The sequence below is a fragment of the Xenopus laevis genome, chromosome 8S (genome assembly GCF_017654675.1).
Source record: "Xenopus laevis strain J_2021 chromosome 8S, Xenopus_laevis_v10.1, whole genome shotgun sequence".
Taxonomy (NCBI): domain Eukaryota; kingdom Metazoa; phylum Chordata; class Amphibia; order Anura; family Pipidae; genus Xenopus; species Xenopus laevis.
Genome location: NC_054386.1, coordinates 97,967,999 through 97,995,204, shown reverse-complemented (window position 1 = coordinate 97,995,204; position 27,206 = coordinate 97,967,999). Strand labels below are relative to the sequence as shown.

The 27,206-nt window shown below is 41.7% G+C and overlaps 1 protein-coding gene across 1 annotated transcript; it reads right to left on the bottom strand.

Annotated features, from left to right (window-relative positions):
- Positions 1-866: 866 nt before the first annotated feature.
- rhbg.S lies at positions 867-27,206 on the bottom strand. The gene is made up of 10 exons (XM_018232030.2): positions 26,816-27,206; positions 13,907-14,093; positions 10,249-10,399; positions 9,267-9,414; positions 8,186-8,352; positions 7,585-7,722; positions 6,234-6,367; positions 5,811-5,932; positions 3,924-3,997; positions 867-2,772 (listed from the first exon to the last, which is right to left on the bottom strand). The coding sequence occupies exons 1-10, from the start codon at positions 27,003-27,005 to the stop codon at positions 2,701-2,703; spliced, it is 1,383 nt and encodes a 460-aa protein (XP_018087519.1). The 5' UTR covers positions 27,006-27,206; the 3' UTR covers positions 867-2,700.

The following is a 27,206-nucleotide window of genomic DNA, read 5'->3' as shown; positions in this document are numbered from 1 at the left end:
AAAAGCTGCTTTTGTCAAAACTGTTGCACGTCAACATTATCCGGATGCCAATTGACTTTAATGCGGGCGCCAGAATTGACGCGGGCATCAAAATTCAAGTGAACTCTGATGCCTGAATCTGCACCAATGGATTAAGTAAAAGTTAGGGGAATTTGCCCGGGGTAACACTTATGCTGAGGGGGAGGAGGGAGGGGGGTCTATGTAGGGTAGGGGGTAGGGTTTTTTTTAAAGGATAAGTAATCCTTTAAAATAAGTGAATTTAAAATTGATGAGAGTGCTATTCTAAGAACTTTTGTAATTTACATTCATTATTTATTTAGTTTTCATTCCAAGATATTAAGGGATACATGTACTGTTAATATGAATGAATTTTGTTACAACAGCGCCACCTGCTGGTCAGTTTCCCACCAGTCTGACCACCAAGTAGTCAAGGAAGTTGTCAGGAGAGAGAAAGAGGCTGCTCTGATGTTCTTCTGCTTAGGAAAGATTTGAAAAAAGGTTTCTAATTAGACAACTTCCTTGACTACTTTTGTAGAAAGTGATCAACAAACATTAAAAGAGGCTCCAGTACTGACCCAATACCTGAGGCTATTGGTCTCCCTGGGGGATTAACAAGCGTCTTTTGGTAGCAGGTATAGTACCAGAATCTTTGGGTACCACATAAATGTGTTCAAACTTCCATTACCGGACAAATTTTGTAAAATAAACATGATAATTAGGGGTCCAAAAAACTGACACAAAATTGACTGTGTTTGGGCACATTGTCCCTGAATTCATTAAAACAATACGAGGACACCATTTTGGCGTTTATTCCAGAATGCGATTCCAATATACCCAGTGTAAGCAAAACACAAAATACCAACGTGGAAAGAACTAGATATCATTTTTAATGGGGAAAAAAAAACAAGAAATACACATTAGCCGAGAAAACATCACACTTGTCTTTATGTCCATGACATGTCAGTTTAGAATATCTACCTACCTAAATATCTTCTATTAAAACTGTATATATGTCATAATAACGCTATCTATTCTATCTGTACAGCCTATATGCTTGCTTTAATAAAGGGGGTGGCACATAGTATGTTGGGGGAGGGGGGTCAGGAGAGCAAACACAGCACATTAGGACCCATGCACAGGGTCTTGTAACCCATAGCAACCAAGCAACTGGTAGCATCTTACTGGTCACCTGTATGAAGGCCCGCATCTGATTGGTTGCTCAGGGGTTACAATATCTGGTGCAAACTTTGTGACAATTATTACTTTAGTCCCAAAACGGTCTAAATCTTTATCTAAACATTTCCTGTTTTTAATATCTTTTACTCTGTTTTAGGAACGACAAAGGCTTTAAAATGTGCAGCCTTATTGTAACCTTTAGATATGATGTATGAGTGCAATCCTCCTTCCATTGTTTTATTAAGCTAGGAACTGATCTGCCCAGTAACCCAGACATGAAAAAGGGAAGAGCTTATTCCAACCTTGGTGGAGTTTGGATGGGACTCGGTTGGGTCATGGTTGAGTATGAACTGGAGATGTTCTTTGGTCAAGTGCTGTTTAAAACTTCCCCATATATATATCAGGAAATTATGGAAGGTATAATATGAGATACCCTTGGCTCATGCCTGGAGAATGTGACTGGTAGAGAATCCCTGAATGTGATTGGCAGCTTGACTCAGTGGTGCATCTCTATTCTGCCAATCTGCCTAGGTGCCTTATGGTCCAGCAATATGTTTCAAAGGCTCTGAGTTTCTCAGAAAAACACCACTGGGAAGTCCATGAGCAGGACAATGTGTATGTGTCAGGCTCTTCTGATGGCAACTGAATACACACACACTTATATAGATATATGTGATATTGTATAGGGGAAGATGGCTGTATAGAGGGTAAAGTCATGAGCATCTAACCTTTGAAGGAGAAACCATAGTTGAGAATCTATATTCTTAGGTCCTTTGTTTAGCTTTAAACTCTTTTTTTGTATAAAGCACAGCAAAGCTTAATAGAGAATTGAAGATTGATGGGGTACAATATGTTGGGTACCCCCAAAATACTTGAATAACTAGCCTTGTGCCCCTCGCCTTCCATAAAAATCCCACAAGCCCAGGGTACCATCCAAAAGAGCATCATGTGCCATCTTGCTTCTTATTACCCAAGTATCCCCAGCACCCTTCTGTATGTATAACATCCCACTGATGTTTCCATAAGAGACAACAAGTTGCGTGTATTAGAGATTTTAACAGTGCCTACAAACTGCACTAATTTCATTTTCATAAAAGTGTACAGCAATAAAAAAACAAACATAAAAAATGGTTAGTTCCTAGTGTCCTTTTCTTGGTTAAATACTTTGGAGCTGCAGTTGGTTGCACCAGTAAAGTTGAGCTCATATAGAGGATATATAACACACATAACATAGTAGTTGGCTTCTTCTCGAGGGACAAGAAGGCTCTGCTGATTGTAGAAGCTGCACAATGTACACAGTGCTCTGTCTAACATTCGGGTAAGGTGGTAGGTAGGGGAGGGGTGGCAAATTGAAAAATTGTTTAATCCTTGAAAGTTCTCATCTGAGGTTCAGCTTGATAGCACCAAGAGGATGATGATGTTCCGTGGCAGCTGCTGCAATTGGCAGTAGTGAAGCAACAGCCATGAAGACCACTCTGGAACCATGGAAGAAGTATGGAAACATTTCATTTATTCAGGGCAAATTTACGCTTGAGTATCTGGGTCCTCGTTGTTAACCACAACAGTCAGTTGTTGGTGCCCCTCTCCTCCTGGTACCTGTGCAGGGAAAAAGGAGACAAGCCTTCATGATTACTGTAAATAGACAGTCTGAATGCCATTTAGGGTCTCTTTGTTCTCTTAGATACACCTTAAAACCCATAAGTCGAATACTTATGAAGTCCCCTAGATATACTTTGGCCTATGGATGTATGACTAATGTAACCTTGTTTTTAGCTGAGGGTGAACCAAAACAAAGGTTAGACGATCAACGATGGTCTTGAACCGAAAATATCTGACAACCACAGAACTAGAAGCTAGCTGGGCTTGCAAAGGGCTTAGATGAAGCAAATTCCATAACATCTTCAGGATCAGATATTTAGAGATCAGTCTCAGTCACACTATTCTGTTTGCTTCATGAATGTTCACTTAGCCCCATGCTCCACCAAACATAATAAAGTGATACCATATACATTCTTGTAAACACAAATTTCACCCCCATTTGCATTCACAACATTCCAAACTGAGACAACGAGGCTCAGATCTTAAGGGGCTTCATTAACCGCTCAGCTGTGCCGCCTTTCTTTTTAGCTCCCAAATTCCATATCTCCGCTCCCAATTGGGCACCTTGTATTAATTCGTATTTTGTGTGCTACTAGGTATGATGCCCATTATACATAGAGGAGAGTCAGTAATTATCACAGGAGATGTCTGGAAAAGTTAATTCTAGATCTTTGCAGTTGTGAAATAGAGGTTGAACATCAAAAATGGAGGAAATCATTGTAGTCATCTTAGTCTCAAGTTCTTCAGTTCTGCCACCATCTACTGGCAAGAAGTAGTAATGTAGTACAGGACTCGAACCCTTTCTCTTGCTGAAATGCAAAGCGATGGAGGTACCAATTTAAATGCAGATTTGGGGTTATTGTGGATCACAATAACCACCTTACAGATGGTTTACCCCAGGAGCGTAACTACAGAGGAAGCAGACCCTGAGGCTGCAGGAGGCCTAGAAGGTATAAGGTGCCCCATGAGTAATGTTGAGCAATACTGGTAAAACAGCACAACCTTTGGTCTGGATGTTGGGGGCACTAAAAGTAATTTACTGTGGGGCCTAATGACATCTAGTTACACCACTGGTTTCCCCCAAGGTATTTTCAAACCCCCAATTCCCTCCCCTTGATAGTAATACTTTTCCTTATACAGTCCCTTACCTCCCAGTAAATTGCATCTTCAAAGCATTCGGCATCAGAGGGAGTTCCAAAGATTGGCAACTTCAAAATGAATCCTTCAGGGAAAGTAGCCATATTTAGTGTCACTATCATTATGGAGTGGGACTTTGCAAATGACATATGAAAAATAACACTAATAAAAACACAGCCACTTTATTAACAGAGCTGCAAGAACCAATCAGTGCGTAATTGTACAATGCTGTACCTGTTTGTTACCTTATTGGGATATACTGTATGGTTGTTAAAGCCTCTGCTATGTCATAATAAATATATAATTGAGCTTCTGCTCCAGATACTGTATATCCAAGACTGTAGAAAAGTATTCATCCCTAATCTTGACTCGCTAAATAGTTATGTGTGATATTTTCAGGGTAGAGAGTGGGCATTATATATTAGAAAACCCCCACCCCAGTGATGATGTTGTTCCACAGAAGGCATGTTAAACTCTAAGAGGTTCTCTAAAAAGGTGACTATAAAGGACCACTTTACCTCAATATCTGTTTTGCCCTAGTGGGGTTTTATATGTATTGCTCCCTAGTTTGTACCAAGGCATGATATATGTTGTGTTACAGTTTCAGCCTTGCATAAGTTCGCTTGTTTCCCTGATCAAACCTCAACTCATAAATGGCCTACTCTTTAAAAATAATTATTCTTGCAAAAGCAAACGGGTCAAAACAAGCTTCTTTTTGGGGAACAAAATCTACTTTTTTTTACTGTGTAACTCTAAAAGTCAGGTAAGGGACAGCCCTACATTCTATACACCCGAAACGGCCAGACACATAGCACTATTAATATTATCAATACATATTTCTGTCTGATACATTCTCTGTGGGAAATGAGCTTCCAATAGAGATCATTTATAAAACCCTTGTCTCCAGAGTTTGGCTGTTCTAAGGCCAACACTCTATGGGGCAAATTCACTAAGATTCGTAGTTGCGCCAGCGTCCACTTCGCTGCACTTCGCCAGGCGTATTTTCGCCAGCGCTACGCAAATTCACTAAAATCCGAAGTTGCGCTCAGGGGAAGCGTAAGGTTGCGAAGTTGCGCTAGCATTAATTCGCCAAGCAAAGCGAAGTTACGCTAGCGATGCTTAATTTGCATACGGCGCCAAAAAGTTACAATGGAGGAATATGTAGCAACACTACAAATGCCTGGGAAAGCTTCAAAACAGCAAATAAAATGTTTATTTTACCCTACACATGTGCCCACTGTATAGTTAAGTTGTCATGAGTTAGGAAATGTAGGGGGGAAGGAGGGGAGCCCCAACAAAAATTTTCGATCTTTTTCAGCCTATCACCCATAAAAAAAGAAAAAACGCCAGCGTTTTTTGGGACTTAGAAAAATTTTCAACTTTTTTTGAAGCAATCCCTATCTACTCTATTGCGCTTCGCCTGGTCTGAGGTGGCGAAGGAAGTCTGGCGTAAAAGGTAGCGTTCAGACAAATTTGCACATCAGTGAATTTGCGTAGTTACATCCGTTGCACAAATTCACCAGGCGTAAGGGTGCGAAGTAACACTAGCGAATTTACGCCAGCGTCCGTTAGTGAATCGCCGAATTAACGAAAATGCGTTACGCTAGCGAATTAACGCTAGCGTTAGGCGCTTCGTCCTTTAGTGAATTTGCCCCTATAACGTGCATGTGTGAATGACATACAAGTTAGAGGATAGGGGAAGGGGGTTCACCTACATGCCTCCACCTACAGGCAAGACTGTATTAATGGGGCAAATGCTAGTCTCTGTGCTCTCCACCAGCCAAGTTGAAATGGTTATGTCATTCTACTGAAGAACCGTCATAGTTCTGAATAGAAACTCTGGATTATAAGAAAACAAAGTGAACTGCAATTCGACTCTATGTGTCTGAAAAACTTACCTACAACAGTTCCTCCAATGATGGCAAATCCCAAAGCTACCAGCAGTGCCAGGAACTGGTAGAGAGATTGCTGCTTGGCTGTGCGACTGCCATCAGAAATCAATGGGAAGACGTCACCCATCCTGGTAAAGAAAAGAAGGACATTAGTCTAGGAGTAACTGTAAGTGAATTAAGGGAAAGAGTGGGTGAATCATTGCAAGGAAGGCAGGGCCCCAAAAAATTCAAACAAAGGCAATGTGTGGCAATTCAACAGTTGTCCAACTGCAATTGCCACCACTGGTGTAAGTAATCATTTATCAGCTAATTAAACTCATTAGGTATGTATGACCTCATGCAGATAACCTACATATGGAATGGGCATAAGGTATGCCAGGAGGACACAGTTGACATTTGATCCCAGTCTAAGGGTTTAGGAAGACGCACCCATCACCATAGATATCTGCCGTTGCGAAGAGCGCCACAATAGCTCCAATGATTGCCCCCAGGATTCCTGGCATTCCATGGAGGTTGTGCACCCCACAGGTATCTTGAATCTTCAGCTTGGAGTCTAGAACTGGCTGTAACCAATGATAAAGTAGAAGACTCATTAGTAATGGAAACTGGATGGGTGCAATCCACCAAACGCATATGTAGTAAACATTTGCTAATGGTAGCAAATTCTTATTTTCAAATTCAAATTAAAGGGAAAATTAAGTTTTCTGTAAGTGAGATCTAAAATGTTCATAGCAAACATATGTGCAGGAGACAGATGGCCTAATTTATGACTGGGGTTCCTTCATGCTTCTCCCTGATTGGCCAAATATTGGTGACTTTTACCTGCAGTGCACAAAAAATGCCATTTTTGACAGGCGTAGTGACTTGATAATAGGGCAAATGGCCAGACATAAAGTTCTCAGAGTTGTCCTGGGATAGACTGATCTCTAAACACATCAAGAAAATCATAGACACGGGGCCCACTAATGTTTTCCTTCGCCTTCTAGATCTATTAGTCCCTTTTTGCTACTTTGTTCTCCCCTTTCTATGTCTTTCTCCTTTCTTATATATTCTCTTCAAGTACAGGTATGGGAACCTGGGGCTTTCGGGATAATGGATCTGGGGCTTTCCGAATAATGGATCTTTCTATAATTTGGATCTTCATACCTTGTCTACTAGAAAATCATGTAAACATGAAATAAACCCAATAGGCTGGTTTTGCTTCCAATAAGGATTAATTATATCTTAGTTGGGATCAAGTACAAGCTATTGTTTTATTATTACAGAGAAAAAGGAAATCAGTTTTTAAATGTGGATTTTTGGATTATAATGTAGTATATGGGAGACGGCCTTTCCGTAGTTTAGAACTTTCTGGATAATGTTTTTTTTCCGGATAATGGATCCCATACCTGTATATCTTCTGGGGTTAGATAAATGCTACCCAATTAGCATTAGATCAAAAGAAATGTTATGGTTCACACCAAGGTACACTCCTCGAGTAATCTTGAGTAGTTTATTGAGGACTTTGTGTAGATACATGTGGAAGTCTAGTAAATCTGAGTAGGAACCTGAATACATAGGTACTTGTGGATTCATAGTTGGTTCAATCCACATTGACTACCACTCCTCATTCCCTTTCTGAGCCATTTTCTGAGCACACTGTTATTGGAGAGGAGGCCTAATAGTGAAATTTCTGCTGGGGCCTAAGGTAGGAGAACCATGACATGGCATGTAGACAATGTAACTGGGACATCTAGAGGACTAATGTCTGAGTCATAATCATCTCCTACCCATAACTTACAGTTAGGTATTTGTATCCAAGGACAGAGATCATGCCAGCGAGTGTCCCTGCAATCATGGCACCAAAGGGGGTCAGCATCATTTCACCAGAGGTTCCAACTGCAACACCCCCTGCTAGGGCAGCATTCTGGATGTGAACCTGAGGAGGAGATAAGAGGATAACCAGGATTGTGGGTGTTATTACTTCATACACGACTGATAATGTAATAACATGTTTGCCCCGGTCTATGAAAACATAACAAACAGCCAATCTGATGTGGTGGCCAGTAAATTACATGTTTAATGGTTTTTATGGGTTGCTTGACCTGCAGTGGCTCTTAATATATAACTCCTATATCATGATCAGAAGGATTAATGCTATTGCAGGACAAACTTCATGGGTAAGGAGCAGCTCTGGATTAATATAAGGGGTGGTGGAGCAGCTCCAGTTTAAAAGACTTGACACAAAATGCTGTGCAAGGTGGTCCATGAGAGGCCAAGACAGAACCAAGCAATTAAGTCAGTTGCTTTTCTCCCCATCCAAAATATCCAGTCCCATAATCAGTCAATGTTGTTGGTCCTTTAGAATTCTTTATATGATAAGGAGTTTTGTATCTCCTTACCATGTCCAGTTTTCCTTCCCCGTTAAGCAGAGCTGAGAAACCAAACGTGGCCAGGGTACAGGCAGCAAGTGAGTAGTACGTGTTCATTACAGTGCGGTGTTGGTCATCTCCATGAGCTGTGACGGCAGAGTTGAAGCTGGGCCAGAACATCCAAAGGTAGATGGTCCCTGTGTTGAAATGGAAACAGAACATTATTTATGGAATACTCAAGGTTTGCCATTATGGTTTCAAGAAAACTCTTGGTCTGGGTCATTGCCTATTTACACCACTAGATATTCAGAAGACCAGCATAATGGCTAAATAGAATGGAGTGTAGGGGAAGGTGGTGTCAGCCTGATCTTTTATCTTTGTGATCATAAACTGGTGACTAACAACCCTTGTTTTAGGAAATGGATGTTCTGATGTTTTTAGGAAATAAATTTAGAAACCTCTCTCGAATATTTCCTAAGCAGAAGAACATCAGAGCAGTCTCTTTCTTTCTCCTGACAACTTCCTTGACTACTTGGTGGTCAGACTGGTGGGAAACTGACCAGCAGATGGAGCTTTTGTAACAAAATCCATTCATGTTAACAGTACATGTATCCCTTAATGTCTTGGAATAAAAAAAGAATAAATAATGAATGTACATTGCAAAAGTACTTAAAACAGCACTCTGATTAATATTACATTCACTAATTTTAAAGGTTCACTTATCCTTTAAAGGGGAACTTTATCTGAAAAGTCATTTTTAATATGGCTCATTTGCACACTCCCAAATAGAATTCCATTCCCTGTGCCAAGTTGTTGTGTGAATGGAGTGACTCCTATTGTGCAATGACTGCAGTAATACTGTATGAGAGTGGGGATGGCTGCCAATATCGCTTGTTCTTTCTGCATACAACAGATAAATCAGCAGAGGGATTGCTCAAGGAGACAATTACCCATGTATGCTAAATTAAATTGTATCAGTCTTATGCCAGATTCAGGAAACATGATATTCCTCTAAGATTTATCGTGTAGTAATCTGGATTAAGTGCTGCAGTCAGACAAGTGTGCACTAGGTTAGTGACACTGACTCCATATTCTGACTCCATATTCTTACCAATCATAGCAAAGAGATCAGAGTGATAGACAGACCCTTCCCTCTGCCGACTCTTCTCCAGGTCCTCTCTATACAGCACTCTGGAAACAATCAGGCCGAAGTAGGCTCCAAAAGTGTGTATGGTCATTGATCCACCAGCATCCTTAGCCTGGAAAATAGGGGTAATAGGCATTAGCAAATAATTGTATTGGTTACTATTGGTTACTAGACCAGGGCACAGCCTTGTGCCTTTATATGGTCACAGAACAACCCCTCAGTGACTTCTAATATCCTTATCATTTACAGTAGGGGGTACATTATGCCTTATAATACATGAGTGATACTCAGAGTTCCCTGTATAACTCAGCCTGCAGCCTTGTGCCTTTATATGGTCACAGAACAACCCCTCAGTGACTTCTAATATCCTTATCATTTACAGTAGGGGGTACATTATCCCTTATAATACACAAGTGATACTCAGAGTTCCCTGTATAACTCAGCCTGCAGCCTTGTGCCTTTATATGGTCACAGAACAACCCCTCAGTGACTTCTAATATCCTTATCATTTACAGTAGGGGGTACATTATCCCTTATAATACACAAGTGATACTCAGAGTTCCCTGTATAACTCAGCCTGCAGCCTTGTGCCTTTATATGGTCACAGAACAACCCCTCAGTGACTTCTAATATCCTTATCATTTACAGTAGGGGGTACATTATCCCTTATAATACATGAGTGATACTCAGAGTTCCCTGTATAACTCAGCCTGCAGCCTTGTGCCTTTATATGGTCACAGAACAACCACTCAGTGACTTCTAATATCCTTATCATTTACAGTAGGGGGTACATTTTCCCTTATAACACATGAGTGATACTCCTTATTAATTCATAAATCCTATATTGTTGGGTTGTGTTCGTATCACATGTTAATACATTAGTTCCCAATGCATGTAAACCCCACCATTTAGACCAAAAATTATTGTATTTCATAGCCACACTTACCCCGACAATGTTTAGAATGATATATTCATTGATACCGAATAGGGTCACTTCAACCAGGGTCATTATGATCAGTTGGACTGGGCTGGTCTTCCCTAGTACTGCCCCGAAGGAGATGAGGACGGCTCCAGTGCAGAAATCAGCATTAATCATGCTGCAAATATTAATAAAGATGAAGTTAGTTCACCTGTGACACAGAACAGACTCCCAGCAGAGGTGGTAGAAGCTGTTAGTGAAGTTAAAGACAGAATCATAATTCCCTATAGATGACATTCCAAAACAGGGAGCTGCTCACCTGCTTCACTGAAACAGACCCCCTTATTATGAAAGTTTTTCTTACATTGGGGGCAGTATTTCTGCATTACCCTAGGCTTCTCTCGTTTACCATTGACCTTGTCTGGACATGCAAAACTTTCCATGTAATTCAGTGTGTCCCTCTGCCACCTGTCCCTGCTTAGGAAAGACTTGAGAGAGGTTTAACTTTTTCTTCCTAAGCAGAAGAACATTAGAGCAGCCTCTTTCTCTCTCCTGACAACTTCCTTGACTACTTGGTGGTCAGACTGGTGGGAAACTGACCAGCAGGTGGCGCTGTTGTAACAAAATTCATTCATAGTAACAGTACATGTATCCCTTAATATCTTGGAATGAAAAACAACAAAAAAGGAATCTGTCACATTCCTGTTGGTCACATGAAATCATTGTGAACCATATGCCCAGCACAGCTGATGTGCCCTAATAACACTCAGTATAACTGTGTTTACATACGGGCCCTTAGGAAATACAGATCAAAGGCCGAGGAGGAACATACACCGTGTGACTGTTGTGTAATAGGACAAAATGAAAATATTCTCCTTTCTGTCTCAATGGAAAATCACTGATCCTGCTTAAACTGGCCTCGGTGTCACATACACGTAAGGCTGGGGGGGGGGCAGATTGCATGAGACACTGGAGTCACATCAGATGACCAGTTTCTGTGCTATTGACCCCCCTATCCTTTCTATGACCGGTGTGATTTGAATTATTTGGGACACAATGGAATATCTGCCCCTTGCCACCAGATTGTGGGGACGAGGGTTTATTTGTTACACTTTTATGACTACTGCCATTGAATTTAACTTGCACATTAAAGGACCAGTAACCAGTGGCATAACTAGATATTAATGGGCCCCAAACATAATTGACCTGTTATGTTTGGTTTCCCAAATCCAGAGTAAACACCAAGGTCTCGGTCACAGCTCACTGTTCTGCCTTTAACAACGCCTTTCAATTCGGGAGGAGCCCTCCATTACTCAGATGCCGCCAGGTCATAATGTGAGAGGACCAAGGAGAGAACTCTGGGCAACCGCGGGAACTTACTACTGGAACGGAGAATAGGAGCATAGTGAAAGGACAGGCCGAGTCAATACCAATCGTGAGGCAGGGGAGTAGTCGGGGTCACAGGCCGAGTCAGCATACGAAAGCAGCGGTACAAATCAGGATCCAGGAGAATAGTCAGAATACAGGCAGGAGTCAGGACAGGCAGCAATCAGGACAAGAATCAGGGTCAGGCAAGGTCAAACACGGAATAAACAACCAGAAATAGCAACCAGGAACTATCAAAAAAAGGTGGAAGCGGCGAATGCACATAGCGCCCCCCACTAGGCAACTAGGGGTGAGTTTACTCACACCTGTTCTACAAATATTTATTGAAATTGTATATGAATTAGGGCCTCATGGGGCCCCTATACCTCATGCCCCCCCCCTGCAACTGCAGGGTCTGCTTGCTCTATAGTTACGCCCCTGCCAGTAACACCAGAAAATGGTATAAAAACAATGTTGACATCTATAGATTAGAGGCCTCGTACTAAAGCCAGCCTATCAGCAAGCAATATACTAAATGCTTGTTTCTGTCACTGGCAGAGTAGATGCCCATAGTAGAGGCTGAGTATAGAGAACAACCTTCCTACCCTTGACAACTCTACTGGTTAGGCTTGGCAAAATATGGCACACAGGGGACATGTGCACCCCTTAGAACATTCTTCACTACACATTATTTATGATGCACTAGGAAACGTCTTCTTTGTGCATCATAAACAATGTGTAGTGAAGAATGTGCTAAGGGGTGCACATGTCCCCTGTGTGCCATATTTTGCCCAACCTAACCAGTAGGGTTTCCACCCAACCACCCGACTGGTATTGAACTTTTACTGCCATGTACTTGCTAGTAAATTTCTAGCCCACCCCATCTGCCCTAATGCTGCTCCTAATCCACCTCAATGCACGGTCCCACCTTGGCAGCCCAAATGCAACAGGTCAACCCCATCCTCAACCCGCCCAGTCCCTGTCTTCATAGTCTTACTGTCCTTACATCATCACCCAGGCCCCTTTGAAACCTTGGGTCTTCAGAGGTTGGTGGACAACATATCCCAGACTCTGACAACAGTGTGAAATTGTTCACAAAAGTTCACCAGTATGAAATGCCACTGCTCTTTATTCACTTGCATCGAAGGGTAAAAAACAAAACAACTTTTGATAAAAATGTCTCAAAAAATGCTGTACAAGTGAATGGGGAGTGGTGACATTTCTCAGTGGTGAACTGTGGTGAACTCTCTGACAAATATGCAACGTCTGGGGCCACAAGGTTAAAAAACAGGGAACTAAAAAGTACCTGTAGAACCTTCAAGTTGCTTTTCTGCATTGATAGGAAGACGCTTTTTTCCTTACACAGGAGGAACAATATCGGCCTGTCCTTACATGTCAAAAGACGGTAGGTTTTTTTAATCAGATTGTCACGAGTAGAACATAACATTAGTCTTCCGTTGCAATCAGAGATTAATAAATTAAGACAAGCTTGGTTGGGATCCAGCTCAATAGTTTCATTTGGAAATGCAGAGAAAATGTAATCCTGGGACAATTGGGAGAAAATAGGAGGGAAGGATGTAAAGAATCTGAGCCTGTATTTAAAGATTTAATCTGGCCAACAGAAAGATCTATTGGCCAAATGATCAGATCTTAGACACCCAAGTAGTGCTTCAACCTGAAGGATCATGAATATGGCCTATGTAGACCATGTACAAAGCCCCATGTGGTTCCCAACCAAAATATTTTCTATCTATTCTGATCCATATCAGAATGAGCCCCAGTATTCGGGCCAATAGCTCCTAGATAGGTAAAGCCTAAGTTGGCAATATCTGCCTGTTTATTGCACCTTACAGTCTTAGAATAACGGCTTTTGCAAAGTTGGAAGGACGTTCCTTCTGCAGATGTTATTGCCCTCTGAAATGAACCTCGGTGCAGCGTTTTTTTGGGAGATGACACTCCCCAGTGTTCCATAATCGCAAGTGAATATCTGGCACACAAGGCTATTGCAATTGGGGACTAGCCCCTATAATTGTATTATGCTAAAAGAAATGTTCTTTTGGAAAAATAAAAGCACAGCACAAAGGATCAGTGGTGGACTGGGCTTCTTGGGGTCTATACTGGTAGGAGCCATTTAGTCTGAAGAGATTATGTTGAACATTAGGCCTGATTTTCCTCCATACAGCAGCTGGTAGGAACCATGATTAGTGGTCTTTTTACCCATAAGGAAACTTCTAATTCTTCTGTTTGTGGCCTTGCCAGCCAATGTATCTCCACAGCAATCACCTGATGGATCTTGCCACCATCTTCTTCTTCTACTTACCTCTCTATACCAACGTGAACCTTGCCATCATGGAAGCCATGGAAGAAGCCTTGGATGAGGGTTGACCACTGCAGGCCAAAAGCTGCGATGAGGAAGTTAAAGGCCACGCTGCTGAAACCATAGCGCTTGAGGAACGTCATCAAAAAACCGAAGCCAATGAAGATCATCACGTGGACATCTTGAAAACCTAAGAAAAAGGTACTTGGAGTTACAATATACACAGATATGTAGAAAATACGAGTATTGTCATGATAGTTCCACTTGCTGTGCACTATGATGATAGGCAATGTGTAGCCTTCAAGTTGTTGCTAATATACAAATGGCTGCATCCCCCAACACCCTCAAAGCTGCTATTTGTATATTAACAACAGAAGGTACAGCAGGTTGCTAGGGTCAGAGACTCCTGGAATCCAGGAAGAAGCTCAGTGGAAATATTTGTTGCTGGAAATAGTCTACAAATCTGTAGGAAAAATAAAAGACAAGCCACACATATTTTATATAAACATAAACAACAAACCTCAGAATTCTATGAGATTCAGCTGGGAGTCCTGCTACATGTGGAGTTCTAAAACCTTTCCTATCTCTGCCTTGTGTTGTCATTCTACCTGCACTAAATGAGTGAAACACCAAAAATAAAGTTTAATAGAAAAGGCTCTGTTCCTGCTCCCAGTTAATGTTTTCCCCTCTCACAATGACAAACAAGTCACACCAAAGTTCTTGGACCAGGAAACAGCCTGTGAGAGCAAATTATATATAATTTGAGTGTAGAGAGTAGGCCTTGTCTACTGCTTCCCAATCAATATCTGTTGAGAAGTCAAAATAGGCAAGGTTGCCATGATTTTTCTCACAGTACACCATTTTTCCCAGCATGCCCCTGGAATCATACCCATTTCAAGAGGTGTAAAGATTTAGGGGTAAATTTATGAGTGAAGTTCCGCCACTAGAGTGAAATTCCGCAGCTCTCAATTCATTTCTATGGGATTTTGAAAGGCGTATTTATCAATGGGTGAAAGTGAAATTTCACCCTTTGATAAATACGCCTATAAAAATCCCATAGAAATGAATGGAGAGTGGCGGAATTTCACTCTAGTGGCGGAACTTCACTATTAACTTCACTCTTTGATAAATATACCCCTTACATTCAGTAGAGAATAATGTTTAAGTGAAGGCAACTTACACCTACTATGTCCTTCATGTGGGCAGCACACTTCGGGGCCGATTCACTATGGGTCGAATATCGAGGGTTAATTAACCATCGATATTCCACTCGAATATCGAAGATTTAGTGCAGATAGTTCGATCAATAATTCCTTCGATCGAACGATAAGATCCTTCAAATCGAACGATTCGAAGGATTTTAATCCAATGATCGAAGGAATATCCTTCGATCAAAAAAAGTTAGCCAAGCCTATGGGGACCTTCCCCATAGGCTAACATTGACTTCGGTAGCATCTAGATGGCGAACTAGGGGGTCGAAGTTTTTTTTAAAGAGACAGTACTTCGACTATCGAATGGTCAAATAGTCTAACGATTTTTACTTCGAATAGTTCGATTCGATGTCGTAGTCAAAGGTCGAAGAAGCCCATTCGATGGTGGAAGTAGCCCAAAAAAACTTCGAAATTCAAAGTTTTTTACCTTCAAATGCTTCACTCGAAGTTAGTGAATCGGCCCCCTCAAGTACACTATTCATTAGGCATCAGACCTGTGGGTGCAATGGGTGTCCTCTACTCAATGCTGGTAATTACAGAACTCTATTGGTGCACTAATGGATGTAATATGGCCAATATTGCACCTATCATTCATAAATAATCCCTAGAATAATTTTGGCTGAGGGAATATAAATTCTAGTACCTGACAGTGGTCTTCCTTTTTGGTAAGGGTCCTGGATAGAAATTTTGGGTTCAAGCTCTTATTTCACGAGTGACATAGAAGGATTATTTACACGTTTTCTCTAAAATGTATTCATTTTTATAACACCATTGTCTGGAAAATGTCTTTATTAACGACGAAAGCAGAAAAGACACGAATTCTGGCCAAAACTAAAGACATATTAAGCTATAATGTGACAGACATTGTATAAAATGGCTCCTTGTGAGGGTTCAACAAAGGCACAAAGCTGAATTTCCTGGGAAATAGCTTCAGTGCTAAGAAACATGAATAAAAATCTTGGCAAGGAAAACGCCCTCAATCTACTGTATACTGTATGTCATTTGGGAAGAGAGTCAGAGTCAGGCTTAGTTTGATGCGCCTTCCAGTTATGACCTGTATTTCTAACTGCAACACCTATTCTCTTAGTGAAATTCTCTCCATAAATCAAACACACTTTTGGCTGAAGATCTCATACTCACTGAGGAACAGCTGTAAGACTCAAGGACTCCCAAACCTCAATGATGCTGCTTGAGAGTGGCTTCCATTCCATACCTGTACTCAGTGTTGGACCGGACCACAAGGATACCAGGAAAACTGCTGGTGGGCCCAAGTGTCAGTGGCCCTCATGCTGCTAAACATTTGGCCTATTTCATGGCCATTCCCTATTTCTATGAGAACAAAGAGGCAAAATAGATGAAATAACAGATTATAGTATGTAAAGAAAAGAGACTAGAGGAATAGAGGTTGAGTGAGGAGAGGATGAATAATAGTACTGAGAGTGGGCCTCTGGGCTAAGGTTTTAGGGTAGGTCCCTGGTCTAAGGTTTTTGGGTGGGCCCCTGGTCTAAGGTTTTTTGGTGGGCCTCTGGGCTAAGGTTTTTGGTGGGTTCCTGGTCTAAGGTTTTTGGGTGGGCCCCTGGACTAAGATTTTTTGGTGGACCTCTGGTCTAAGATTTTCTGGTGGGCCCCTGGTCTAAGGTTTTTTGGTGGGCCTCTGGTCTAAGGTTTTTAAGTGGGCCTCTGGTCTAAGGTTTTTAGGGTGGGCCCCTGGTCTAAGGTATTTTTGGTGGGCCCCTGGTCTAAGATTTTTGCTGGGTTCTGGAGCTAACAGCTCTCTGACAAGTTCAAATCAACCACCCTGTGGTCTGTCTGCTTTGGGTTCTGTCAATGATCAGAACCATCTTTGTTTGCAGAACAGCACCAGACTGTAAATCTTTTTGTTTAAAAAGCCTTTATTTCAGCTTAGGGCATCACAGCAACGTTTCAGGCCATGCAGCCTTCTATCAAGGTGCTTGATAAGTTGCATGGCCTGAAACGTTGCTGTGATGCCCTAAGCTGAAATAAAGGCTTAAACAAAAAGATTTACAGTCTGGTGCTGTTCTGCAAACAAAGGTTGTCGTGATACCAATTCTCTAAAGGAGAGATAATCGATGTGCCGACTTCTTTTCCAAGATTCAATGATCAGAACCATATAGAGAACATGGGTATATCCACCAATATCAGACAGGCCAACGTTTCCAAAACAAGTCCCCAGAGATTTTTGCCCATATCCCTGTTCTGCCCAAACTTTGTCCCACCCTGTAACACCCACTGGTGTAATAATACTACGGGGAAACAATATGACACATGATTAGGGAAGAAATATTCTGTACACATCGCAACCTTGGATCTCCTAAGAGGCCATGTCGATTAAAACCAATCCCTACTGATAATAAGGGCATACTTTCCCTTTAAGCGTATGCTTTTGAAATGAGAGGATTGTGCATGACATACTGTTATGGAATCTCTTGACTCCTCTCAGCTGATCTGACCCACATCCATCTGAATAAATCATAGTAGCAGAGAAAAAAAGAGTTTCTTGTGATTCCCTACAATGAGTTTATCTGTGAATAATTGAATCTCTATAGAGCATTGTGCGCTGGGGATTGGGAGGCATCTTACTTCGACATTAGCCATAGGCACTAAATGATTAAAAAATCCATAAAGTATGTTGATTTTGTATAAAAGGTGATCCTGGGACATGTACTACTTGAGAAGGGCATGTCCCAAATACAACAATATATTAAATTGTTTCGGCAGTGTAATGGCTGGGGTGATACTTCCCAGGCTCAAATACTACGGCACCTCTGAAAAGTGGGGCAAATTTGTCCCTGTCCAGCAACAGGTTTTCAATCATTTATTCATCAAGAACAGTTAGAATAAGGAAAATTACAGTAATGTAATAAAAGAGACAAAGTGTGCAACAAATCTAGTAACCCATAGTAAGCACTCTGCAGGTAGCATTTTCTGGTCACATTATGTCTTCATATGGTCACAGAACAACCCCTCAGTGACTTCTAATATCCTTATCATTTACAGTAGGGGGTACATTATACCTTATAATACATGAGTGATACTCAGAGTTCCCTGTATAACTCAGCCTGCAGCCTTGTGCCTTTATATGGTCACAGAACAACCCCTCAGTGACTTCTAATATCCTTATCATTTACAGTAGGGGGTACATTATACCTTATAATACATGAGTGATACTCAGAGTTCCCTGTATAACTCAGCCTGTAGCCTTGTGTCTTTATATGGTCACAGAACAACCCCTCAGTGACTTCTAATATCCTTATCATTTACAGTAGGGGGTACATTATCCCTTATAATAAAAGAGTGATACTCAGAGTTCCATGTATAACTCAGCCTGCAGCCTTGTGCCTTTATATGGTCATAGAACCCCTCAGTGACTTCTAATATCCTTATCATTTACAGTAGGGGGTACATTATCCCTTATAATACATGAGTGATACTCAGAGTTCCCTGTATAACTCAGCCTGCAGCCTTGTGCCTTTATATGGTCACAGAACAACCCCTCAGTGACTTCTAATATCCTTATCATTTACAGTAGGGGGTACATTATCCCTTATAATACATGAGTGATACTCAGAGTTCCCTGTATAACTCAGCCTGTAGCCTTGTGCCTTTATATGGTCACAGAACAACCCTTCAGTGACTTCTAATATCCTTATCATTTACAGTAGGGGGTACATGATCCCTTATAATACATGAGTGATACTCAGAGTTCCCTGTATAACTCAGCCTGCAGCCTTGTGCCTTTATATGGTCACAGAACAACCCCTCAGTGACTTCTAATATCCTTATCATTTACAGTAGGGGGTACATTATCCCTTATAATACATGAGTGATACTCAGAGTTCCCTGTATAACTCAGCCTGCAGCCTTGTGCCTTTATATGGTCACAGAACAACCCCTCAGTGACTTCTAATATCCTTATCATTTACAGTAGGGGGTACATTATCCCTTATAATACATGAGTGATACTCAAAGTTCCCTGTATAACTCAGCCTGCAGCCTTGTGCCTTTATATGGTCACAGAACAACCCCTCAGTGACTTCTAATATCCTTATCATTTACAGTAGGGGGTACATTATCCCTTATAATACATGAGTGATACTCAGAGTTCCCTGTATAACTCAGCCTGCAGCCTTGTGCCTTTATATGGTCACAGAACAACCCCTCAGTGACTTCTAATATCCTTATCATTTACAGTAGGGGGTACATTATCCCTTATAATACATGAGTGATACTCAAAGTTCCCTGTATAACTCAGCCTGCAGCCTTGTGCCTTTATATGGTCACAGAACAACCCCTCAGTGACTTCTAATATCCTTATCATTTACAGTAGGGGGTACATTATCCCTTATAATACATGAGTGATACTCAGAGTTCCCTGTATAACTCAGCCTGCAGCCTTGTGCCTTTATATGGTCACAGAACAACCCCTCAGTGACTTCTAATATCCTTATCATTTACAGTAGGGGGTACATTATCCCTTATAATACATGAGTGATACTCAGAGTTCCCTGTATAACTCAGCCTGCAGCCTTGTGCCTTTATATGGTCACAGAACAACCCCTCAGTGACTTCTAATATCCTTATCATTTACAGTAGGGGGTACATTATCCCTTATAATACATGAGTGATACTCAAAGTTCCCTGTATAACTCAGCCTGTAGCCTTGTGCCTTTATATGGTCACAGAACAACCCCTCAGTGACTTGGAAGTTCTTTGGAACTTTGTTTTAAAAAGCGAGTGCTGTTTTTCCACTTGTCCTTTTTTTGAAAAAAAATAATATTTCTTTAACCTGCTGTTGCCAACACTGCAGTATAAGGGGGGATTGTGTGAGGCAACATCTGCTCCTTGTTTGGCTTGAATTAAAGGTTGAAAGGAATAGGCACATACATTAACCTTCAAAGGGGAGTCAGGCAGCTCTTCACATTTCCTTATGTTCAGTAAGCTATGGGGGATCCTAACTTATAAGATGCTGAAATACAGTCTAATTATCTGGCTTTGTCTATCTATCTATCTGTCCGTCCGTCCGTCTGTCCGTCTGTCTGTCTGTCTGTCTGTCTATCTATCTACTGTATCTATCTATCATCTCTCTCTCTCTCTCTCTGTCTGTCTGTCCATAGAGTCTATTTTTCTTATTGTTTTATTAGGCAATCATGGTCCACAAAACATTCCACCCAAGGACTTAGAGCTAGAACTCTCTGTCTTTCTCTCCTGGCACTTCATGCCTTGCAGAACCATGACCTTGTCCACTATTAGAATGTTAGCCTCATGCTGTGCTACTTTAAGTCTGACCATTTCTTTCTGGATTATCTTCATTCTGTATAAGAGACACATTGATGGTGAAATGCTAATGCTTCATAAAGAAACTATTCCATATGGAAGATCAATATTCTCTCTATTGTTGGTGGTACTATTGGAAGGTCTGTGGAGTAATTGAAATTGCACAATGGTTCCTCTACACCAGTGATCCCCAACCAGTGGCTTGTGAGCAACATCTTTTTTACCAACTGTTGATCACAGTTGCCTCAAAGCAGGTGCTTATTTTTGAATTTTGGTTGGATAAAACCAGATATAAAACCAAACAAAGCCTGTGCACATATGGGGTTACCAAATAGACAATCAAAGACCTTATTTGTCACCCCATAAACTTTTTTTTCATTCTTCTGTTGTTCCAAAACTCTTTTTACAAGTGATTGTGGCTCACAAATAAAAACGGTCGAGGATGTCTGCTCTACATTGGGCCTCATACAGTCAGTTGCTCTTATTGCTTGACTAGGCCATAGCAGTCCATAATACAGTCCACCCAGGGACTTAACAAATTTAGAACTGTCTCTTTCTCTCCTGGCACAACAAACCTTGCAAATACTTGACCTTGTCCACTACTAGAATGCTGGCTGCATTCATATCTTCCTTTGGTCAATCTCAAAGCCGTTCAGCAAATGCTTCATGAAGGAAATATTACTACCAGTGGTGGTGGTATTGCTGGAAGGTCTGTGGAGCATTCAACAAAATAATTAAAATGACACATCTTCTAGGGTTCCACTGGTTCCTCTATGCCTTCAGACCTCAGTCACAGACACAGTCATGGAGTCTATTGCGCCTTTTGCTTTATTAGGCTATCATGGTCCACAGACAATACACCCGGGGACTTAGCAAGTTAGAATTGTCTCTTTTTTTCTCCTGGCACTACAGCTCTTTCACTACTCCACTACTTGAATGCTAGCTGCATTCTAAGCATCCTTGGGTTCTTCAGTCCACCTCAATGCTGTCCATCCACCTCTTTCTTGGACATCCCACTTATCAGTGTCCTTTCGGTTGGGTTTGGTGTCTTTAAAATGCAATTGTCATCCATCCTCTCAACATGCCTCAGCCTACTATCCTTAATATCCATCATGGCAAAGCACCTCCAGTAGGGATGTGGGGTCCAGCCTGAAACCCACAAGAGCTGCAGGTTGGGGGATGGGTTGTCAAATTTCTACTTTTTGTGGGACACAGGCAGGTGGCAGGCCAAACTTTCCCAGTGGTCCTCTCCACCTGCAAAGCCAGCACAAAATTCCTACACCATAATGCATAACTGCACTTGGCTAGGCATGTTTTCCCATAACTATTCCTAAAAATGGACCCCGCCCTTCAATTTCAACAGTTAAAGCTGTGGATGATGAGCAGAGCTGCCTTTCTATAGAGAATCACACTAAATAAATCCTTAAACTGTTCAGCTTCAAAGTCAGAGCCAGATGTTGTGCAGGAACGCAGCGCTGAGTTCTTGGCACCGGCTAACACTGTGCGTGCGCTTGGAACCCTTGACATTTTTCTCTTATTAAAAATAGAAAATAACAATAATAAAAAAGATAGAATGACATGCTTCATTGGCCGCTCTCCCTATACCATAAATCCTATAATTTTCTAGGGGAAATTATCTCACGCTGCATTGAGAGGAATACAGATGATACAGTATGGCTGGGGCTTATATAAAAGGGAATTTTGGAAGAGTTACACACATATGTGTAGAACTGTACATTTTATAGCCATCTGCGGATCTCCCACAATGCATTGTGCTGTGGGATTAAAAATTTCTGCTCTTAAAGAGACACTACCTGCCCCTTGTTTCCCTAGCACCTATGATAGTGTTACTGGCTTAGATTATGGCTTCAGTTTTGCTTAAGCATCCATTGTCTGCTGGATGTCTGCTCACAGACCCCCTTAGTCACCCTACTCAAGCCAGCAGAGGGCATGACCTAATGATATTGGTGGGCATGGACAAATAAAGGTGGTCAATAATGGAAAAATTCAGGCATAGCTACAACAAGAGGAACCCTACATTTACACACAGTTTTTATAGAGGGATGCCATAAAATATGCCACCATTTTTATTCCCATGGAGTTTGTTCAAGGACGCAGTCTTTCGTTGGTCAGAGGTCCTCGTTTACTAGGGACCTTGATGCCCACAAGGATGCATCTTGTGTAAACAAATAAAACAATGTATTTTTCATAAGATAAGGAGCAAGGTAAACATTTTCCTTTACAAACCTATCATCGAATCCCGAAAAACGTTACAGAAACAAGCGATAAAATAAAGAAAGGGATTAGGCTATCGAATGAAAAAGTTTTAGGAAACTCAATAGCTATTTGGTGATTGCCTGTAATGCTGCTGTCCTCTGTCAAAAGAAACAGCACATTTCTTTCCTTCTATTGTGTACTCATGGGCTTCTGTATCAGACTTCCTGTTTCATCTTAAACCTCCAGGGCTTGAGCATGCTCAGTTTGCTCCTCTCTCCCCCTCTTTCCCCCCTACCTCCTCCCCTCCCTGCCGTAATCTGAAATGAGCAGGGAGAGACTCTGGCAGGAAGTGATGTCACACAAGCTAATATGGCAGCTGCTATCCTAAACAAGCCTATTTAGCCATGGTAAAGCGTTCTGCAGAATAAATATAGTGTTATATCTTGCATTCTTGTGTCTAATATATTGGCAATAAACTGCTTCGGTAGCTTTCCTACTCCTTTAATGGCAGTGTAGTCCTCATCATCCTTTCCGTTGCTTTCCTTACTGACATGGGGGATAAAAGAAGGGGTGACAGCACTGAGCCCTGCAAGTAGTGGGGGCCTGTAGTTGTAAGAAGGAGGAATAAGAGATTACAACAAAATGACAGCAATAAGAACCCCATTCCCCAATCCCCACCCTCTAGTTCAGTGATCCCCAACCAGTGGCTCATGAGGAACATATTGCTCTCCAACCCCTTTGATGTTGCTCCCAGTGGCCTTAAAATAGGCGCTTATTTTTCAATTCAAGGCTTGAAGGCAAGTTTTAATTGCATATAAATAAGATGTACTGCCAAGTAGAGCCTCCTGTAGGCTGCCAGTCCACATAGGGGCTACCAAATAGCCAATCACTTATTTGGCACCCCAGGAACTTTATTCATGCGTGTTTTGCACCCCAACTCTTTTTACATTGAATGTGGCTCATGAGTAAAAGGTGGGGGACCACCGCTCTAGTTGTTGCTGATGTACGACTTCCCCAACCCACCAGCAGCCCTTATAGAAGCACTGTGGCCCTTCCAGTCCTCTCAGCCCTGGGTCCAACCACATCTAAAAGCCGCTCTAACATCACTATAGGGAAAAAGTCTGTTCTGGTTGTAAGAACATGGGAGTCACTGCCAAGGAATGGAGTTACCCTAAAGGAAGAGCCTGACACATTTTTGGAAGCAGCATTCCTAACAATCTAAATGGCTTTAATTAAGCACTAAGAGACACTGAACAATGATGTCTGATTGCCAGACCTGGGGGTTAGCCGGGAATCATCATTTCCTCTAGAATACAATAGCAATTAGAATAAGTGGCTTAATTAACACTTTAAACCAGTTCTTGGCTGCTAAACCGACCACCAGGTGGAATGTAGGTCATCCGAGGCAAAGCATTAAAAAGCCCTCAGTGTATTTTGTCTTTAAATAGTTGTTTCTACATAGAATGGGAGCAGCCATATTGTTTCCTTCAGGCAGGACAGAGGGTATAGTAGTTTATTGATGGAATGTTCCTTCTCGGCTTCATTGTTTCCCTTACAGTTACTCTCCAGTATAACAATACTTTCTATCTATGGCCACTAGAGGTTCCATTACCCTTTTGTGCCACTAGATGTCACTGTCACTATCACATAAATCAACCTATGATCGCTTTACACCTTTAGGCATGTGTGACTATCACCTTATTCCTTCTCTTTACAAGTCCCTGTGTAACCAACTTTTAAGGTAGAACCAACCTGTACAAAGCCAGAAACCAGTGGCAGAATCTAAACTAAAACCCGACCAGAACCCTCTCTGATATATATATATGGGTGGGATAAGGCAGTACCAGGAATTTGTAGAGCAGGCACTCAAACTAAGGCAGTCTTCCCCCAGGCAGCAGGGCTGTATTTTATTCCTGCTTGGGCCACACCCAGGCCACACCTTCATTCCAGCAAGTCCCTCCTCTTTTCAGGTTTGTAAATCAGGACTGATGCACCCAGAAAGTGCCAAATAAGAACTACAGACAATTCTGTACCATATAATCATACACACATAGTTATCCCCTCTACTTAGCAGTTACAGCCTGAAAGTTTGCTGATTGTCCCAACAGAAATATTCCTTAAACTATGACAGCATAGGTATTCCCCTGTACTAAGCACAATTCAGCAGGAACAGTCCCTAAGTTTGCTCATAGTCTGTACAGAGAGATCCCATAAAACTATGGCAGCATAGGTATTCCCCTGTACTAAGCACAATTCAACAGGAACAGCCCCTAAGTTTGCTCATAGTCTGTACAGAGAGATCCCATAAAATTATGGCAGCATGGGTATTCCCTGTACTAAGCACAATTCAGCAGGAACAGTCCCCTAAATTTGCTCATAGTCTGTACAGAGAGATCCCATAAAACTATGGCAGCATAGGTATTCCCTGTACTAAGCACAATTCAGCAGGAACAGTCCCTAAGTTTGCTCATAGTCTGTACAGAGAGATCCCATAAAACTATAACAGCATAGGTATTCCCTGTACTAAGCACAATTCAGCAGGAACAGTCCCCTAAGTTTGCTCATAGTCTGTACAGAGAGATCCCATAAAACTATGGCAGCATAGGTATTCCCTGTACTAAGCACAATTCAGCAGTTCAGCCTATATAAATAGAAGTATAAGGTTCTCCTAATAACAGTGGAGTGTGCAGACTGCAAGGTGCAGTTTTTCCAGTGCATTCTGTATTATTAGGGAGGAGGGCTCCTATTAGGTGTATAGATAGACTGTACAGACAGATAATTAGGAACTGTATAGCCATGAGGCTGATACAAGAGGAGTATTGAGGGTGCAAGAAGTCTCCCCTTTTCTCTGCTCAGACACCCTCTAATCCCATAAATCTCCCCGGTAGTTTCACAAGAGTCGGTGCTGCAGCAGAGCTAATAACCCCATGTGCTGCACTGAGATTTGCATGTCCGGGAAGTAACTATTTGCTGGTGCATTTCATTTAGCTGCTGTTGCTGAATGATATATTATCCTGCAATAAAAGCCCATAAACACAGCAGGGAATAGGGCAGGTAATCACCTTGGCAAAGCCTCACTAAGGTGCCCATATTAAAAGCCTGGAGCCTGGCAACCTGTCTTTTGAGAACAAAACTCAGGGCTATGGTTACCCTTTAAACCCAGACACATGTACAGATGTTGCATTCCCATTCTGCGTGACTTTTTTAGCAGCCGGTGTCGATGCGTAGTGCATGGTGGCATAGGAAGCAGTGCAGCCTACAGAATGCTTATTAGGGAATGGCTAATTAGCTCAGCAGTATGTGTATTTAGTACATAGTCCTGTTAAAGGGGTATGTTGGCAGCCGCAGCACTCGCATGCAGTTTGCAGTGAGCTGACCAGCTCCTTAAAAAAATCTGATTGGTTGCTATTGGTTATTAGACCATAGCAACCTAATAGCAGTTAAAAAGACAAAAACGGGCTGTGTTGCAAACAATTTGGCTCTGCACAGGTCTATTTTCCCTGTCCTTGTCACCAATAAGAGCAGCCCCAGGGAGCAGCCACAACTTTCCCTTTAATGCAGGATAAATGCATGGACAGTTCCTTATAATACATACTATATACGTGTCCTATGTTAAAAGGGTTGTCCTTTGGGTTAACTTTTAGTATGATGTAGAGAATGAGACAATTTGTAACTGGTTTTCATTTTTTATTTTTTGTGGTTTTTTAGCTTTTTATTCAGCAACTCTTTTCAATTTTCTCTGGTAGCTAGGGTCCAAATTCCCCTAGCAACCATACATTGATATGAATAAGAGACTGGAATATGAATAGGAGAGGCCTGAATAGAAAGATGAGTAATAAAAAGTATCAATAACAATATATTTATAGCTTTACAGAGCATTTGATTTTTTAGATGGGGGTCAGTGACCCTTCCCCCATTTGAAAGCTGTAAAGATTATGCAAATAATGCAACAGCTATAAAAAAAAAAAATAATGAAGACCAATTGAAAAGTTGTTTAGAATGTGCAATTCTATAACATACTAAGGGGCGAACCCTTTAAAGGAAAGGTCTGGTTGCCTGGTGCAATAACCCCTAATCCACTAGGGGGAAAAACAACATTATTTTAGATTGCAAGCTCTTGGGAACAGAGGGTTACTAACACCTGTTGCAGGTGACCAATGCCCCTGCGATGCTATTGGCCGTAACTTACTTGGGTAGCGATAGTAGAAGTCGTTGTCAGCGTTGGAGGAGCTGTGGTTGTTCAGTTCTTCGTGCCAGCCCCTGGCATCGGACTCGTGGTCGTATCGCACGAATACAGCGAAGAGGATGATAGTGATGAACTGGAGGAGGAGGCAGAATAAGGGCAACTTAATCCTCATGTTGGTGGAGTAGCTGGTCATTTTGGCAGGTTTAGTGTATAGGAGCCGGCAGGGAAGGGACCAGTCTGGCCCACACAGGACAGATATGAAGGAGTGAGGGTAACAAATAGAATCACATCACTCCTGGGCTGGTTTGTTTTTTTTCTCTTTTCGAAGCAAAATCTTGTTTCTTGCTCCCGCCCTGTAATAAGACTTGCCTGTCCCACAAACTCACACCCACTT